General features: G+C 36.4%; 1 protein-coding gene across 1 annotated transcript in view; it reads left to right on the forward strand.

Moving 5' to 3' along the window:
• The window catches only part of itgbl1 (integrin, beta-like 1), a 156,703-nt gene that overhangs the window by 15,505 nt on the left and 122,717 nt on the right, over positions 1–18,481 (forward strand). Inside the window, exon 2 of the mRNA XM_037686687.1 lies at positions 1,016–1,214. Coding sequence (XP_037542615.1) covers positions 1,016–1,214 — 199 coding nt within the window. The remainder of the gene's footprint in view (positions 1–1,015; positions 1,215–18,481) is intronic.

Here is an 18,481-nt window from a genome sequence, read left to right on the forward strand (position 1 = left end):
AAGTCCAGATGACATGATTCAACCTTTTTTGTTGTTATATACCTGGATGACTGAGAAAACAAACTTTGTGTTTTTGAAACCATTAGTGAAAAGGCCAGACTTCAGGGGTATCTGAGGCAGGCTTGAAACACAAGAGTCAGGGTGGCTTCTGGGTAATACCAGATGGCTAGGCCTCAGACTGACGAAGCCTCTTGGATGAGGGGCGAAACGTTTCTTTTTAACCAAAAAACGAAGTCCAGATGACATGATTCAACCTTTTTTGTTACTTCTTGAAACGTTTCGTCTTTTATCCAAAAGACTTCTTCAGTCTGAGGAGCTGCAACAAACTCAGTATTATAAACAGTCCCTTCTCATAGTGGATCAACTAGTTTGCTGGTATCATCCAGAACTAGCTGTTCACATGATAAAGGAGGACCATCGTCCGAATGACCGATCGTTAGTGCCCTGATGGCCACTTTTTTTTCTTAGATTTTTCTACCTGGATTATTGAGCATGCATCAGGATATACTGTAGTTTGTCTTTATTTCTAAGAGATGAAAATTTAGAATATTTATACACCATATTTAAACCAATATAATATTGGTTGCGTGAAACCGAACTATTTTCCCAAATTGGGCATCTGAGTCCATATGGAAAAATTTCCAACAGAAAAAGAATATCATTATGCATCCAAATGAAACACTCTCCACAATTCACAGACAAAAACAAAATTATGTTTAGCATCAGTTACCTCTCTACTTTCAAAAAGTAAAGTTGCCAATATACCAGTAATTTAGCTTATTGTTATTATTTAGTCATATGTGACACTGCTTTGTTTTTTATTCACATATAGATTGCTCACATTCTGAAGGGTGCTTTTTCCCCCTCTTGTTAAATCTGTCTTTCCTTTCTGATTTTGCCTTTATCTTAGAAACAGCAATTTTACCAAGATATGGAAATTGCTTCTCAAACTTAGCCTTTTATCTCTGAAGCTTTCAGCCTAGAACAACTGACCTTTTGTCTTGTCCTTAGCCAGGTGGGTCAGGTGTGCAGGCTGTCCACGGAGTCGTTGCTGCGCCGCTGTCGGACGCCGGATGGCAAAATATGCAGTGGAAGGGGCAAGTGCGACTGTGGCATCTGCATCTGTGAGACCAAAGGTCCAGGAAGGTTCTACGGTCCACGCTGCGAGTGCCATGACTGGGTTTGTCCAACGTATGATGGGCTAATTTGCAATGGTGCGTACAGTGATTATCACTTTCACATATCTGGCACTGTCATGGTTGATAAACAGGAAATATGTATAATTTTGCTTTTGTATATATTTTGATTTGTACTGTGTCAAAACATATGTAGTTTTATATGAAAGGTGGTGCATGTGCACGTGGCCTCACATGCTGTTACTTGAGAGTGTTTTTTAGTGAAAGGTCAGTGAGTGATTTAGCAGATTTCTTACTGTGAGTTACATAAGAGGAGTTTGGCAAATTGACTCTGCAGCTGTTTGTCTCGCCCAGATGCTAGAAGAACAGGAACACTTTTTTATGTCACTGTGAAGTTCATATTTACCAGAAACACCCCAATTTTAGGAACAATCCAATTCAGATTTGGATTAGTTTTGACTCAAAGGAAAATCAAACGGGTGCAGTGTTCAACAGCTCTTATTGACTTGGCAGCATTTTTAAGTGTTTCACTGATAAAACTCAGCTGGCCTGCAATCAGACATTACTATTAGCTTTGATTGGCAGGCAATGCTTTTAAACTATGTTATGATTTAACTTTAAACAATCATTCTTAGTTTTCCACAGTCAAGGACAAGCTCAATTAGAACTGATGTATTTTTATGTTAACTATTTTCCTGTATTTACTATATATGTCACCAAACAAAATATCTTAGTTACTAATATTAACTATTAACTATGCATTCTCTAACACAGCTTTGTAACAAAAAATGACACAGAAAACATGGTTCAGTTCAGTTATAGCCAGATGTAGCAGACAAATTTAGTGTTTATTTTTCATTCAGATTGTTTTCATTCAGATTTTTGAGATACATTCTTCAAAAAATGCAGAGCAAATATTTATTTTGTTTTTCAAGTAGCCCAAAGTAAAGCCAAGTGGTTTTCTAATCAAACTCAAACATTATCTAATGAAAATTGTTTGTAATATTGTGCATCTAATGTTGTATGCACAGTTGCTGTCCTTTGATTTGTCAACGTCCTATTGGCCAGATGTGTAGCTGACTTTGACAAGGTGTTTTCCTTTTTAGCCCAAACTTAATCCTATAGAAATAAAAATAATAAACATAGTTAACAAATCACAAATAATACTGAGCTTACAGGAAACATGAAACATAGTCCTGTTCTAGAGCAAAAGTACAGATAGATAATACTTTTCCACTGGCGTCTTTAGAATAGAAATGATAACATTGTTAAGTACGCTAAATATTTTGCTTACTTTACATTTACTTTACTTCATCTTAGTGCATTTAACAGAGTTTCTTTAAATCAACTTAATATCTGGTTTAATCTTCTTTTTTTTTTTGTCAAAAGGCCAAATGTGACAAAGAAAATTTTCTATTTTATTTTATTTTTATTTTTATTTTAACTGTAAGCCAGTAAATAAATGATCTGTCTTATTGCTTATTTTATTTCTGAGGCAAGAAGCTGACTTACAAAAAAAAAATGCACCAAAAACTTTCTGTATGTACCAAATTTAACACAACTCACACCAAGTCGTACAATGTATTCCAATTATTTATTGTTTGATTTGTAAAAAGTTACAATTTATGTGATTTTTTAAATGTAAATTCACAAATTACGCAGAACTTCAACTAATGGAAAACATTACAAATTGATCCTGTTACCATCATTTACTGTAAACATGTGAGATGAGACATCTTTGAAGTTCCAGGAAGGATTCCTACACGATGATGCAACACAAAGGGAAATTCCCATCTTTATGTGCCATCTGTTGTCGGTGAGCTTTGAATGTTGAGGTCTAACGGAGACACTGTATGTGAGAGACCAGAGCCCACACAGTAGATACGTGTGGATGTGTGTGTATTTGCAGTATGTGATTTATTTGGGAAGACAAGTTGGCTACCATGAGGAGCTCATTATGGTTCAGCAGTCTGGAGTGAGGCCCTGCTTCATCCTGATAACGGGGTTTCACTCACTGGTACAGGAGATGCCAAAGATGCATCAGAAGAAGGATGGGTCTCAGACACCCCCCCCCCCCCCCCACACACACACACACACACATACACATACACAGAGGATAAGATCAGGCGTTTTTCTATATTCTTGCCTTGCACACATCTCTTACAAATACTCAACCAGTCATTTCACACAGTTGTATGATCATGTTGATAAAACGTTATTAATTGCAAGGCACAGTGAAAAGACTCAACCACCATGGATAAAGTGTTTTTATTTCCCAAACACATCAGCTTTCCTGGCTTTAAGTTTTTTTGTGTGTAAATGTGATTCAACATTGGCCCCATTACATCAGAGCAAGAAAACAGCTGGAGAATGAAGCTAAAGGCATTTTTGAGTTATTATTTTTGAGCAACGTTTTCAGATTAGCATTTAGAACATTGAATAAAGTATTATATATTATAAGTGTTTCTTGTTAAATTAATGTTTTTGCATTTGGTGTCATGTGTTTATGAACACTAGATACAGTCAATTAACATGCCGACCAAGTAACTGTAGCACTTTTACATAAAACATGTTTTTGTGAATTAGTGAGTGAATTGTTTTTTGATGCATGCTGTGATTGACAGGGCTTCATGTCTGAAAAATTACTTGATGTTGGAAAAAGAATATGTTCCTTTGTTGTAGTCAAGTTCACTTGTTATGATCTCATTATGCATTACACAAGGAAAACATAGGCAGAATTGCACTTGTCAAATAAATATAATATAGCATTTAAATGTATGCTTTATTTATGCTGGTTGAACGTAAATCTAACCCTTAAAAAGTAATATGCTAAATGAAAAGTAAAAATTTTACATTCAATTTTTTGGCTGGCTTATGGTTAGTGTACTTTTTGATTGGATGAAGCAATTTAAAAAAAATATATTGAGTGAAATAAAAATAATAAAAATAATTTAGCAAATTCACTGGTTAGGAGCTGTATTAATATAAATAGCTTTACACATTTGGCATGTTGGCTAACAGCATGCATGCAGAGTAGGAAGAGTTTGCATTCCATTTCAAGCTGTGCTGCACACTACTTGGCACATATATGACTGATGTAAACAAATCAGATGTGTAATCTTTAAAATATAGAGGAATCCAGTGAGTTTGACAAAAATAGTACATTTCAGGCTGTGTATAAATCTGCAGCTGATTTTCTGAGTTTTAGATTTCTCTATTCCATAATTATATAGTCAGCCATTATTGACGGTAAATTTAATTGTTCAACAGGAGGTCCCTTTTGTTAAAAGCACTCTAGCCATTTTTGAAGTGATGTTCTGTCAAATAGTTATCAATATTTAGTATCTTTTCAGCCATGGCATCAGTCATAAATCAAAGAGGGCAGAAGTATTTTCCAGGATAGACTATTTGATATCCAAACTAGAGCCTATTTTTATTGTTTTTCAAGCTAGTTAGGAAAACCTCCCATTTATTTACAGTGTGGATTGATGTTTAAAGCCTGCTTAGAAAGGAATGCTCCCAATATGTAGCTTCAACTTAAAGCTTCCTGTATAGACAGACAGTTATAATGCACCTCAGTGGCAGAAACATGGTCTATGTTCAGCACACGTAGTAGATGCCGTTTGATGGAAAGTACAGCGACAAACTAAACAAACTGTATCATGCAAAATGTACAGGGTTATTTTTGTTAGCTAATATAGTGTTCTGTCACACCGCCATGTTGTTTTTGAGAGAATACAACATCATCATAGGAAAAAAAAAAGCCAAACAATAATGTGAAATAGCACTAAAAGATATTTTTTCTGTGTTGATTAGACAGCTAATTTATTTTTAAGTGTTCTAAAAGAATCATGGAAAAAATATGAATACTATAATTAAATACATTAATATGTTTCACAATAAATGCACAAATGTATCCCATTTCACCACAATTAAGAAATGTCCATCCACCCATCCAGTATCGTTTGTTTGTTCCAAAGTCAGGTTGCGAGGACCGCAGCATAAGCAGGGAGGCCTAGACATCTCTTTAGCACTTTTGGGAGGACACCCAGGCAATTCCAGCCCAGCCAAGTGACATAGTCTTCCCAGCATGTACTTGGACCTCTTTCCAGTCGGACATGGACAGAGCACCTCCCTAGGGAGGTGCCCAGGGGGCATCCTTACCAGATGCCCAAACCACCTCAACTGACTCCTCAGAATGTGAAGGAGCAGTGGTTCTACTCTGAGTGTCTCCTGGAAAACTGAACTTCTCACCCTATCTCTAAGGGAGAGTCCAGCTACCCTGCGGACATTCAGTTCGACAACCTGTATCTGTGATCTCGTTCTTTCAGTCACTACCCAGAGCTAGCAGCTATAGGTGAGGGTATAAACGTGGACCAAACGGTAAAATAGAGACCTTGGCCTTACAACTCAGCCCACTTCACCACAATGGACTAGCACAGATTCTGCAATACTGCAAATGCTGCATCAATCCATTTGTCAGTGCCTCTCTCCATTCTCCCCTCACTCATGAACAAAACTCAAAGATACTTGAACTCCTCCACTTGAGACAGAAAATCACTCCCAGCTACTTTACACTCTGCTGCGAATGGTTCCAGTGAAAGCCAACGGTCATGGCAGGATGATGCCAACAGAACCACATCATCTGAAAATAGAAGAGATTGAATCTTGACGCCATCAAACAGGACTCTCTCTGCCCCCGGCTGCACTGAGAAATTCTGTCCATGAAAGTTAATAGAATTGGTGACAACGAGCAGTCCTGCCAGTTTCCAACTCCCATCCTAATGTGGTCTGACTACAGTGGGCAATACAAACCAAATTCTTGTACCACTTATACAGGAACTGATTGGCCTGTAGCAACAGGCCCCAGTCCCAGACTCATGGACCACCCCTCACAGTGTACCTTGAGGAACACGATTGCAAGATTTCTCCAAGTCCACTAAACACATGTAGACTGGATGGGCAAACTTCCATGACCCCTTGAGGGCACTAGTGAGGGTAGAGAGCTGGTCCAGTCTTCCACGGGCAGGACGGGACCTGCATTGTTCCTCCTGCATCTGATGTTTGATCATCGATTGGATTAACTTCTCCAGTACCCCTGAATAGACCTTATACCAGAGACTAAGGAGAGTGATGCCTATATAATTTGAAACACACCCTCCAGTCCCCCACATTTTTGAAGAGGGGAATCACCATCCAGTGACACTGCACCAATGTCCATGCAATGTTGCAAAAGCGATGTCTTTGAATCACCACCTTATCGTGATGGAGGAGGTTTGAGTCCCTGAATGATCCTAGGAGCTAGGCTGGTGGGGGCAGTTGCCCTTGGTAGGGTTGCCCTAGGCAGATTGGTTCTAGGTGACAGGCCAAGCAAAGAGCAATTCAAAAGACATGTATGGTAAAGAAAAAGGAGCTTGATGTCCCCTGCCCAGAAATGAGTTACTGGGGCACCACAGGGGAGCCAGGCCTGGGGGAGGGGCTTGTCAGCGGCTGCCTGGTGACTGGGTCTCTACCCATGGGGCCCGGTTGGACTCAGCCAAAATGAGCAACATGGGTTTGCCTTCTTGTAGGCCCACCATCTCCATCTGCAGGATGGACCACATGAGTCAGGTGCAAAGTGCCATGGGTTGTAGTCAAAGGCTGGGGCCTTGGTTCTCTGACCCTGGTTTTACAAATAAATAAATGAATTTATAGCAAATCTAAAACAATCTAGCCAGCAACATTTAAGCTTATTTAAATATGTGATTTTTTTTTTTTTTTTTTTTTTTTTTTTGTGGAATTCAGCTAAGGAGTTCATGTTGTCATGTTATTTTTTCCTCCCACACAAATATCACATTCTACAGCTAAGCAACTGGATGATGACCTGGACTAACATCTGTTCACCAGCTGTGGAAAAAATATGTCATTTTATTCCACTATTTTTTTTAACTGCAGTTAAATCTTCTTCCAACGTGGTTGCCTTTTCAGAATAAAATACAGTACTGAACATAAGCTCTCTGACAAATTTTCTAAAAAAGGAAAAACTAATTTATTCAGTTTTAATTATTTTGAAGTACTGTTTTTTTTTTTTTTTTTTTTTTTTTTTTTTTAAGTATTTTTTTTTTTTTTTTTTTTTTTTTTTTTTGTGGTGGCTATTTTAAAATGTTTGTGATTGCTGCTGAAACCATTGGTCTATAATATGGAAACGTTTCCACACATTTTAAAAAATGCTTTCTTTTTCCTTCCCCCCTCCATTAATGAGCAACAATCAGCTGAAGCTGAAAAGATAATTTCCAGCTTTCTGGTGCTGCTTTTCTCTCTGCTCTTTTAACATTCTAAGTCACTGCAGGCGACGATTAAATTACCTTTTTATTATATCAAGGCAACACATTAAACCCAAAAATACAGTATAAATGCAAGCACTTTATATAATAACTTTCAATAACCAGTTATCAAAATCTAAATCACTTAGCCTCCATTTAAAGCAATAGTTCACAAACACAAATGACTGGCTTTTTTCTAGTTCAATTTTTCATGAACCTGTTCAGAACAGTTCTTCAACAATGCATGACTTCAGTTCTCAAAAAAACTGTGTGACTTTCTAACTCATAAAACCTGATTATGCCTTGACTGTTTTTTCTTTCAATATATTTCCAGAAAACATCTTTATTTCAATATTTTTAGATGTCTTGCATACAAATCTCCAGACAGAAACTTGATCTTAACTCTTTTCATTATGTCATAGAACAGTTTACAGGATTTTTTGTAAATAAAATATTTTTTTCTCCATTTTTATTTCTTCTATTGATAAAATTTTCTAACAACATTTTGTCATTTACTTTATATTTACATCAAAACAGCTAAAACAATAGATCAAATTCAAACAACTGCTAACATTTTAGCTTAAATATTAGAGGAAAACACACAAAGACAATGCAAAATTAAATTCAAGCAATTGTAGGGCTATTGTCCTCTGACAATAGTGCTGCAATGTGCGTTTACCCGAGAATCTAAGTTGTGGAAATTCAGGACTTAACAGATACAGACATGAGTGAGTTTTATGTATTTTCAATTATTTTCATCATAGAGAAAAGTTACGCTAATCAGCACTGAGATTAAAACTAGGGATGCATCGATCCACATTTTTTTTTTACTTCTGATCTCGATCCCCAAATCTGGATATCGGCCAATACCGATACCTTTCCGATATCATCATCATTATTGATTATATATGAGGCTGTAATAATATCCTCTCGACAGGCAAGTTCAATCTGTACAAATATATGTATGCATGTCCAAAAAGGCAAGAAAGTTTTATTAATATTGGATAAGTTTCAAAGTTAGAATTAAATTCTAACACAAAACATGTTTGTTTTTTTAATTCCTAGCTTTAAAGTTGATATTTAAGTGATTAATTTAAGTTACTGTTTGAAGTTATTTTATATATATATATATTTTTAAATAAGGGGCAGATATAATTTAAAATAAGGAGCAGATATTATAAGATTTTTTTTCTTCATTCTGCACTCTTTTCATTCAATTTTTTTGATGGTTTTGTTTCTTTTGTTTCTTTTAAATGGATGAATAAAAAAATTTAAAAAATGGCTTTAAACATCTGCTAAGTTCATAGCATAAACCAACACAAGACAACATATATATGATGTAAAAACATCCTGTTTTTACTATTGTACATCGCTTTATAATGTAGCTATTTTTGTTTCGTTATATATGTGTGTGTGTGTGTGTGTGTATATATATATATATATATATATATATAATTTTCTTGTAATTTTCAATTCATATGCTTTTTTATGATTGTCTACTGTTTGTCTACTGTTGTATTGATAAATATCTCCTGGAGGGTAAACTATATCTTGGCTGCAAGTATCAAGCTGCAAAATCCTTTTTTTTTCTACAACTGATAGCAGTTGGTCATTAATTATGATCAAGTTTAACAATTTCTCAGTAAACATTTGAGCTTCGTGGATTCAGCGGTGTGTTCTTCATGTTCAATCCACAGCAGGCAGTCTGATTTCGGTCAGCTGCGCTCATCTGCCCCTCCTCCGAGACGGGCAGACTGAGCGGGGCAGATTCGTGGCTGGCCGTGGTCGGGCTGCTTGTTTCGGATTGATCGAGAGGAGCAGACCGCTCAAGCCAGAGAGCTTGAATTTCCAACATAAAACTACAAAGTAACTTTACCGCGGTTTAATGTTGTGCTATGGCTCTGCAGACATTGCATGTTGCTGTCTTGTTTTGTGGTGTTTCTAGTGTAAAATACTTCCACACATCAGACATGTTTCAATGAAAAGTTTGTTAGCTGTTATTCACAGTGCTACTGCACGTTTTAACTGGCTGCAAACTATGAAATGGATTTCCTGAATGTGAGGCAGGTCTTATTACTCTGGCTTTCATGAGACACGCCTCCGTTCAAGAAATCCATTCCATAGTTTGAAGTCAACGTGCAGAGCAGCTGGCAGGGAATCACATGTGGAGATGTTTCAACAGACACAGACATGCATCATGGATCGGTAAAATCCGATACGTAAATAATGCTGGTAACGGAGGCTGATACCGATACCGGATCGGCCCCATCCCTAATCAAAACAATATCTTTCATGGCGAGTGGGGATTTGACATAGTTCTTCCAAATTAAACTGTCTCTTCTTTAGTGGTAGTTTTACCTGATTAGGTCATGCTGACTTCAACTTCATAGTACTTCAAGCTTTCTCAGTACTTTTTGAATAGGAGGCTAATGGCTCAGAGTAGGAGGCTGGAGTCATTTCCCAACACAAACATTGCACAAAGATGTTCTGTGCAGTGAAAATGTTGGTGAATGCAGACAGTTCTTCATGCTCTTGTAGTGAACCTAGGCCCATGTCAAAACTGACCAGATGGACAGAGACTGTTATTTCATTGATCTGCATCCAGAAATACAGTTTGAGCCATCTGGAGACTTTCTTTCTTGAAGTAATCAAGTAGAAAAGACAATTCTCTATGATCATTACTATTTTACAAATGTTTGATAATCAAATTGTGTTAGTTCACTCAATGTTTACAGGTCGAAGAGAACTACTCATTTTATTTACATAAACAGTAAGTAATGATTTTTATTCCTCATTCAAAGAAGAAATCAGGTTAATATGCATTTCTTGATTTTTCTGTCTTCAATGAGCAAATTTGTAAGTGTGTTAAAAGTCAGGTTTCGGTCAACTAAAATGTTTACTGAGAAGAAATGTCATGTTTAATCTTTACAGAAGATACAGGAGAATTTGGCTCCACGAAGTCTCGTTTTCTCCAATAATCTTTCTGTCTGTCACTAAAACAATCCTTGACTTTTCATAACACCTTACATCACAAACCACACCTCTTTCTGGTCCATCGACCAATCAAAAAGCTCTCAAATGACCCGGAAGTTGACCCATTTAAAATGTGGCAACTTCCCAGTTCAGTGAGTTGCTGCGCTCAGGAATGAGTTCAACATGGGAGTTTTCAGAGCTTAAAAGTTTTCCTGAAGAAGAGTTCCAGACTTTTAACTCTCTGAAGAGAGTGAAAGAGCTAAGAGTTAAAAAACCAAAGAGTTAAAGAGATGAGAAACTCTCTGATGCAGCTCATGGAGTACAGAGTTCAGAGTTCTTGGATGCTAACGCAGGCGTCCAGAATGCTTCTTGAATCCAGGAAGCAGTGACGATTTTGGGGATTATAACTTCTGTTTGGATAACCTCGCACGACTCTCTAAGGGTTTGGCTGTTCTCAACGGAGACGCTGAAAGAGTCAGAAAGGAACCCTACGCCGACGCTGATTTTATCATCAACCAGGTAGAAGGTTCTATTTTCGACCAAGTGTACCGTGAACAAGCTAAGAACTGAAGGAGCGTGCACGTTTCTGGTCAAACAGATTAATTCCCTCACACATCTCTCTGTAAGATAAATCTCCATTTTCCATCTTAAACTCTCCTTTCTCCTAAAATCAGTACAGATATCTTAGAAATATCTGAAGCAAAGTCCTCAGTCACCGCCGTGTGATTGATGTCCATTATCTGTGAAACTTGTCTGTTATTATTTTCATATTCTGCCAAATTAATGTAAATGTGTGATGTTAAACTTTGATTCTGCAAATAAATGACCGCATTCATTTTGATGGGTCAAAGGTAAATAACGTCTCTCGTTACATTTCTGTTAAACTCAATGCACGCATTTACACAGTCAGAAAAATGAAGAACCCGTCTTAAAATGTATGAATATATACGCATATGTCATACTACACTCTTGAAATGTATGGAAATACTTCTGAGTAGATAAAAAAATAAAAAATAAAAAAATAAAAAACTTTTCTGGGGAGACATGCCCCTGGATCCCCATAGGAGTGGTTTACTCCACATCTGCTCACAGCTGCTGTATTCTTGAAGTCGGCATGGTGTCATCCGTCATTTGATGTATAACTGCCATTTTCGATTGGGGGGGAAATACTGTTGCCTTGTAGAAAACTGATAAGACAAGTGAAGTAGATTACTTCATTTTTATGTCATTTATTCTGTCAAGTATATGCAAGAATATTGTAAAGATATGAATGCCTATATAGACTCCTAGAGGATACATGACTAATTGACCTGACAGTGTTGCCCGAGTTGAACTAAAAAGATGCGTACACCTATACTAAAGTGTTCACGTAAAACTTACAGTATTTTCTAATAACACGCAGTTGTAAAGCTTTTCATTAAATGTTAATATTCTATACCAAAGTTCATGCTCAATAATCCAGGTACAAATCCAACAATGTTCAGTCAGGTCATCTGGATGGTTTATTTTTTGCTGAGACATTTCGTCCTTCATCCGAAGGACTTCTTCAATCTGAGGAGCCATCAACAAACTGAGTTCCACCACAAACAGCACACTTCTATAGTGGAAAAAAACAAGCAATTTGCTAGTGATGAGATGGCCTCCGGGGCCCGTTCTCTCCCCCGTCAACTCCTCTGAGGCAGCCTTGCCAAAGTGGTTCAATTGGTGGCTCCTCAGATTGAAAAAGTTCTTTGGATAAAGGACGAAATGTCTCAGCAAAAAACAAATCCATCCAGATGACCTGACTGAACATTGTTGGGTTAAAAATATCCTGATGCATGCTCAATAATCCAGGTAGAAAAATCTAAAAAAAGTTAAATCTGGTCCTCTGGACATTCAAAAAAAACAAAACAAAGCAAATCAACAAAAAAATGTAGAAACGTTTGTTGGGTTAATATTCCATACATGTCACAGTCTGTCCCTTAGCTGTCTGGTATTCCTGTGTCTTCCCCTGTTCTGCTTATTGTGTTTATTTCATTCTGCCCCTTCTGCTTTTAGTGTTCTGCTTCTTATACTTTTCATTCTGCTCCTTGTGTGATTCTGTTTCTGTCTGTTTTCTGTCACTCTCACTCACTCCCCAGTCTGCCTCTCCAGTCTCCAGTCTTGATCATTCTCACCTGTCCCTAATCAGCTACCTGCCCAGGTGCACTCATCATCTCTCTCCCTCAGCCTTACTTAAACCTCTCCTCGTCACTACACAAGCGTTGGGTCATTGTTCTGTTTTACACAGACGTCTCAGTCCTCCTCTGTTCATCCTGTTTCCGTCCGTTTGGTGATCTGCTCTGTTTTGCTCGCTGTAAGCTAGAGTATGTTTTTGCTGTGTTGTCTGCCTTTTTGTTTTGATGTTTAAAATAAATTATTTTTATTTTTATTTTGCCTGCCTGCCAATGGGTCTGAAAACCAAGGACTGTAATAATATACAGTATTCAGTGCCCTTCTATGATAAGATAATTGACAAAACAAAGATTGTCAGTTAACACAAATCTGAACACTCATGCAGTCCAATTTATGCCATATTTTTTCTTAAACAAACAAAAAAGGCGGAGGTCGGAGTGCATCAAGAATCGGCCCTGAGCCCCTTCTTGTTTGCTCTGTTTTTGGACCGACTAACAGATGAGGTCAGGCAGGAATCCCCATGGTCTATGATGTTTGCAGATGACATTGTGATCTATGTGTTGAGAACAGGGAACAGGTGGAAGAGAACAGAGAGGTGGAGGTCTGCATGCTATTTCAAAGAAACTTTGCAAAAGTAATGTGTTAACATTAAATTACACTGGAGTGTTTCAGTAACATTAATTCTAAACTGCTTAATGAACAGTCAACTTGCACTTTTATTTAAAGAAAATGTAACTCACTGTAATGTAAATTAACTTGTAGTTTCACCAACAGTATTCTATATAGCACATACAGAACCAGCACAGAAATTGCTTGAATTGGAAGAAGCCAAAATTGTTTGGATAGCAGATGTTTGAATGGTAGCCTCATTTCAGTTGAGAAAAAAATCCCAGAGGCTCAGTGGGACTAAGCTGTATAAATAAAGGTTGAATGAATGAAAATTTCCTTTTAATAATGTTTTTTAATACAGAGAGCTAACTATATATTGGTCCCAGCAATTCTTTCTCCGATTTTATCCTCAAATGGTGTCCTTATTGAGTTTGATTTCTACTTTGTACAAATCTATCTATCTTGGTCATATTTATCTTGGTCAACTCGCATCACTCTTTAAGCTCAACGCGGAAAACCTAGTAAAGGAACTGAAAGTTAAACTGGGTTTCGTTTTTAGAAATAGATCCTGTCTAACTCTGAATGCTAGGAAACACCTTGTAACTGTGACTTCCCTTCCCTCCATTGATTACAGTGACATTATTTACATGAACGCTCCTACAAGCACCCTGCAGATGCTGGATGCTGTCTATCATGGTGCAGTAAGATTCACAACTTTTTCATTAATTCAACCTTTATTTAGACAGGTTGATCCCATTGAGCCTCGAGGACTCATTTACAAGAAAGACCTGATTTCAGCAAAGAATGATGACAACAGTGGGCAACAACGACAACAATTACCATACCCACCATTGCACCCTGTATTCACTGGTCAACTGGTCATCATTAACTTCACGCAGACTCTCCCACTGGTACATTTTCATCTTTAAATCTTGGTCTGTTGCCTTCATACATCTCCTCGTATCTGCGTGAGTTCAGCTACAGCATGCGCTCTCAGGACATTATTACCTGCAGTGTCCCCTCAGTGCGGACTGAACTTGGCAAAAGGGACTCCTATTCCGCTCCTGTTTCCTGGAATATCTTGTAAAAAGATCTGAAGCTCTCGACCTTGACCTCTCTAAGTGGATTTAAGAATCTCTTGGACTCCTGGCAAGAAGCAATGTTCCTGAACATGTTCCTGATTTTAGTTTTCTACATTTGCTTTATAATCTAGCTGTTTTTGTTACTTTTTTGCCATCTTATTTGTAAAATAAAAAAACCAAAACCTGCATGCCTTTTTATATTTGTCTATTGTTGTCGCTGTTGTCCATTGTTGTCATCATTCTTTGTTGAAATCAGGTCTCTCTTGTAAATGAGTCCTCGAGGCTCAATGGGATTTACCTGTCTAAATAAAGGTTGAATGAATATCTGTTATTTGAAATAATTTGGGACATTTCAATCCTGGTAGACATTTTCATGAGTAAGAAGCAGTTGAAAAGAAGAGAATTGCAAGAGAGTGAATACAGTTTACTTAGTGTGATAGCTGTTTGGTGGTCAGATTGTATTTTAACTTTGCAAATGCTCTCTCTGATCCACCTTTTTTATGAATCAACAGGGGTGTATAGCCTACATTTATTTTGACTTTTATCTCTCTTTTTAAATTAGTTGAATTTATCTTTCTTGGTTTTCCTTGAGTTACATGTGCCTGCCAAACTAGCATATACCTGTACACAAGGTTTGTTTGTTTATGTCAGCATAATTTGTGAAGCCAGATTACTATGTGTTATACCAAATTAAATTTACTAATTTGCACATTTTGTATTTCCTGATGCCTGCTCAATCAATTTGTCCATATATGTTTCCCCAATAGGTTTAATATGCAATCTTACTGAAATTAAAAGCAGTAAAATGCAGTCCTTGAGCTATTCCAGTCCATTAAATTGTTAATTTCTGTAATTTTTTTAAGTACATATTTTTATGTGCTTTCACTTAGATGTTCTGAGCTTTTCTGGGCAGCCTGCCTGTGTAGTGACTCACCTAATGATTCCAGTGTGGGTTGCAAGGAGAAAAAGCCACTTAAGTTTGTCCAAGTCTACTAGAAAAAGGCATTTGTGATTGAAGTCTATTTCTGCTCTCAAGACTTGAGGGTGTCAGAACAATGGTTTTTGTACAACTCTGATCTTGCCTACAGTACACTGTTGTTTTTTTTTGGTAGATATCACTAAACCATAATTTAAATGAAAAGATAGATAAAAAAAAAGGTAAAAGTACGTTCAAAATTATTTGGATTTATTATGCTGATGACAACACACAGGATAAGGATGTGTATGTTGATGGTGTAAGAGATGTTGAGGTGATGAGTGAGATTTTGATGACTGATATAAGTGATCATATGAAAATAATTGTATACAAAAAAATTGTGTTGAGAGAAATGCTGTTGACAAACCATGAATGACAAAAGGGTTCAAGAAATGCTTGTAAAAATATTTACTTGTACTCATGTTTCTTAAAATTAAGACCAAAAGAAGCAGAAGAGAGATACAATAAGTATAACAACAAGCTCGTATGGATTATAAGAAAACATAAGAAGGAATCTTACCGTGACTTACTGAACTAAACTAACTTAACTAAACTAATTGTGCTGCTCGGGGTGGCTGCATGTTGGATTAGCTCTCTTATTCTGAATTATTGCTTTTGAAAACTTTAATTCCTCTTTTTTCTGGATGTAAATTGCTTTTTTCGGATGATTATTTACTCTGTATGCTGCGCAGCTGGAAGGATTTTTACTGAAGCCTTTTTACTTTTGGGTATTTGTTATGATGCATAACCATGACAACAATATATTTTTAACAATGAGGAGCAGCTGATTAACATCTCAAAAGCTTAATAATATCTCAGCAACAGCCCCAACTCCCAAATGAGTTGAAAAGGAGGCGCCATGGATGAATTCCCATCAACCTGACGGCGGTGCTCGAGTACCTAACCGCCGAGATCCTGGAGTTGATGGGAAACTCAGCTTGTGACAACGGGAGGACCGGGATCATCCCCCATCACCTACAGCCTGTCCATGGCGATGAGGAGCTCGGCAGACCGCTGGGAGTAGTGATCATCGCTCAGAGGAATTCTGTTCAGAATTCGGGCAATTCTGCTGTCTAGAAGGACCAAGAGGCCTACCAGTTCTGACAGCAAGCTAGATCTGGGTGGACAGATCGGAATATGTAGCCAGATTCTTTGAATTTGCTGCAGGAGATCCATCCTGGCCACAGCTATCAGCATCTATAATAACTCTTGAATGAAACCAGGATGATGAGCTACGATAACACTTAATTTCCCTCTGGGATTAATAAAGTATTTTTGAATTGAATTGGATTAAGCAAAAGTAAGGGTGATATGAAAGCAACATGGGGAGTAATGAATAGGGTTTTTAAGAATCATAAAGTACAATCAGGTATTTCACAGTATTTTGTAAAAGATGACAAAAAAAATCTACGATCAAAATGAAATGGTAAATGAATTCAATGAATATTATGTGAATGTTGGCCCAATTCTTGCAGCTAAAATACCAAATGTAAATAATGATGTGAGTCATACAGTCATGGGTTGTGCCAACAGCATTTTTATCAGTGATACTGATAAAGAAGAAATACTGAGTATTGCAAAAAATCTTGCAGATAAAAGATAAAAAAGACTGGATGGATATGGACATGATGTTTGTAAACGATATAATGAGTTATGTTATTGAACCATGTACATATACTGTAATTTATCATTTTCAACAGGAGAATTTCCAGAAAATATAAAAATAGCAAAGATAGTTCCTCTTTATAAGAATGGTGAGAAATGTGTGTTCACTAATTACAGACCTATATCCTTGTTGACACAATTTTCAAAAATATTAGAGAAATTATTTGTCACAAGATTAGACCAATTTATAAACAGAATATTTTAAGTAATAGTCAATATGGGTTTAACGCAAATAATTCAACATCAATGGCTCTCATGGAACTAATAGAAGAGATAACAAATGCTGTTGATCAAAAATAGTATTGTGTAAGCATTTTTGTTGATTTAAAAAGGCCTTTGACACTATTGACCACACCATTCTCCTTGAAAAACTCAATAAATATGGTATTAGAGGATTAGCACTACAGTGGGTATCCAGTTATTTGAATAATAGTAGACAGTTTGTACAGGTAAACAATGTAAGATCAGAATTTTGTGTTAATGGATGTGGAGTTCCTCAGGGCTCTGTGTTGGGACAAAAGTTTAATTTGTATGTGAATGATCGGGCATTTTCAAGTGTGGTTTTTTTTGCAGATGATACCACATTTTTTTGTTCGGGTGAAGATATTGAACGGATGTTAGAGACGATACAGGCAGAATTCGTAAAAATACAAACTTGGTTCCAACTTAATAAGTTATAATTTAATTTGGAACAAAACAAACTACAAGAAAATTAGTAATAGAAGTAAAATAATCAAAGTGTCATTTAAAATTGACAGTATTGAAATTCATAGAGCTAATTAAATATTTTTTTTGGATTTTGTCATTGATGAGAAGCTGACATGAAAATCTCATGTAAATTACTTAAGAATAAAAAAATAGCAAAATCAATTGCATTGCTGTATAAAGTAAAATGGTTTTTGAATGACAAAGCTTTGTATATATTGCATAATGTAATGATTGTTACATATTTAATCTATTGTACTGAAGTTTGGGGAAAAGCATGCAAAACATTTCCAAACCCTATTTTCAGTTTAGCAATAAATAAATAAATAAATAAATAAATAACTATAAGAATTATTAGTAGGAAGTGCTATGTTCACCCAATAAATATATTATTTCACCTTTTTTTTTTTTTTTAGAAATTCAGAAATTATTAAGATTTTATGATTTGGTTGAATATAGTATTTTACAAATCATGTATAAAGATCATAAAAATTACTACCCCCAAATATTAAATTAAAAGTTGTTAAAAAGAAAAAGAGAGTCATTATAACCTTAAGGGAATGGAAATGTTTGTAAAACCTCCATTTAGAACTAGTCTGAAGGAGCACTGTATTGTAATTCAGGGAATATGATTGTGGAATTATCTTGATATCACCATAAAAATTTCTAAAACAATTTATATATTTACAAAGATGATTTAGGTAAAGTTGTTGGGATAGTATGGTACCAGGTGAAGGATTCCTGATGTTTTTTTGTTTGTTTGTTTTCAATTTGGAGACTTTTCAAGTGTAGGTTGTTGTTTGTAGTTATTTTATATTTTTTCTAAATAAGGGTCAGATAGAAGACATTTTTTTGTTCTTTCTGCACCCTTTTCATTCA

The sequence above is a fragment of the Nematolebias whitei genome, chromosome 13 (genome assembly GCF_014905685.2).
Source record: "Nematolebias whitei isolate Nwh7 chromosome 13, NemWhi1, whole genome shotgun sequence".
Taxonomy (NCBI): Eukaryota; Metazoa; Chordata; class Actinopteri; order Cyprinodontiformes; family Rivulidae; genus Nematolebias; species Nematolebias whitei.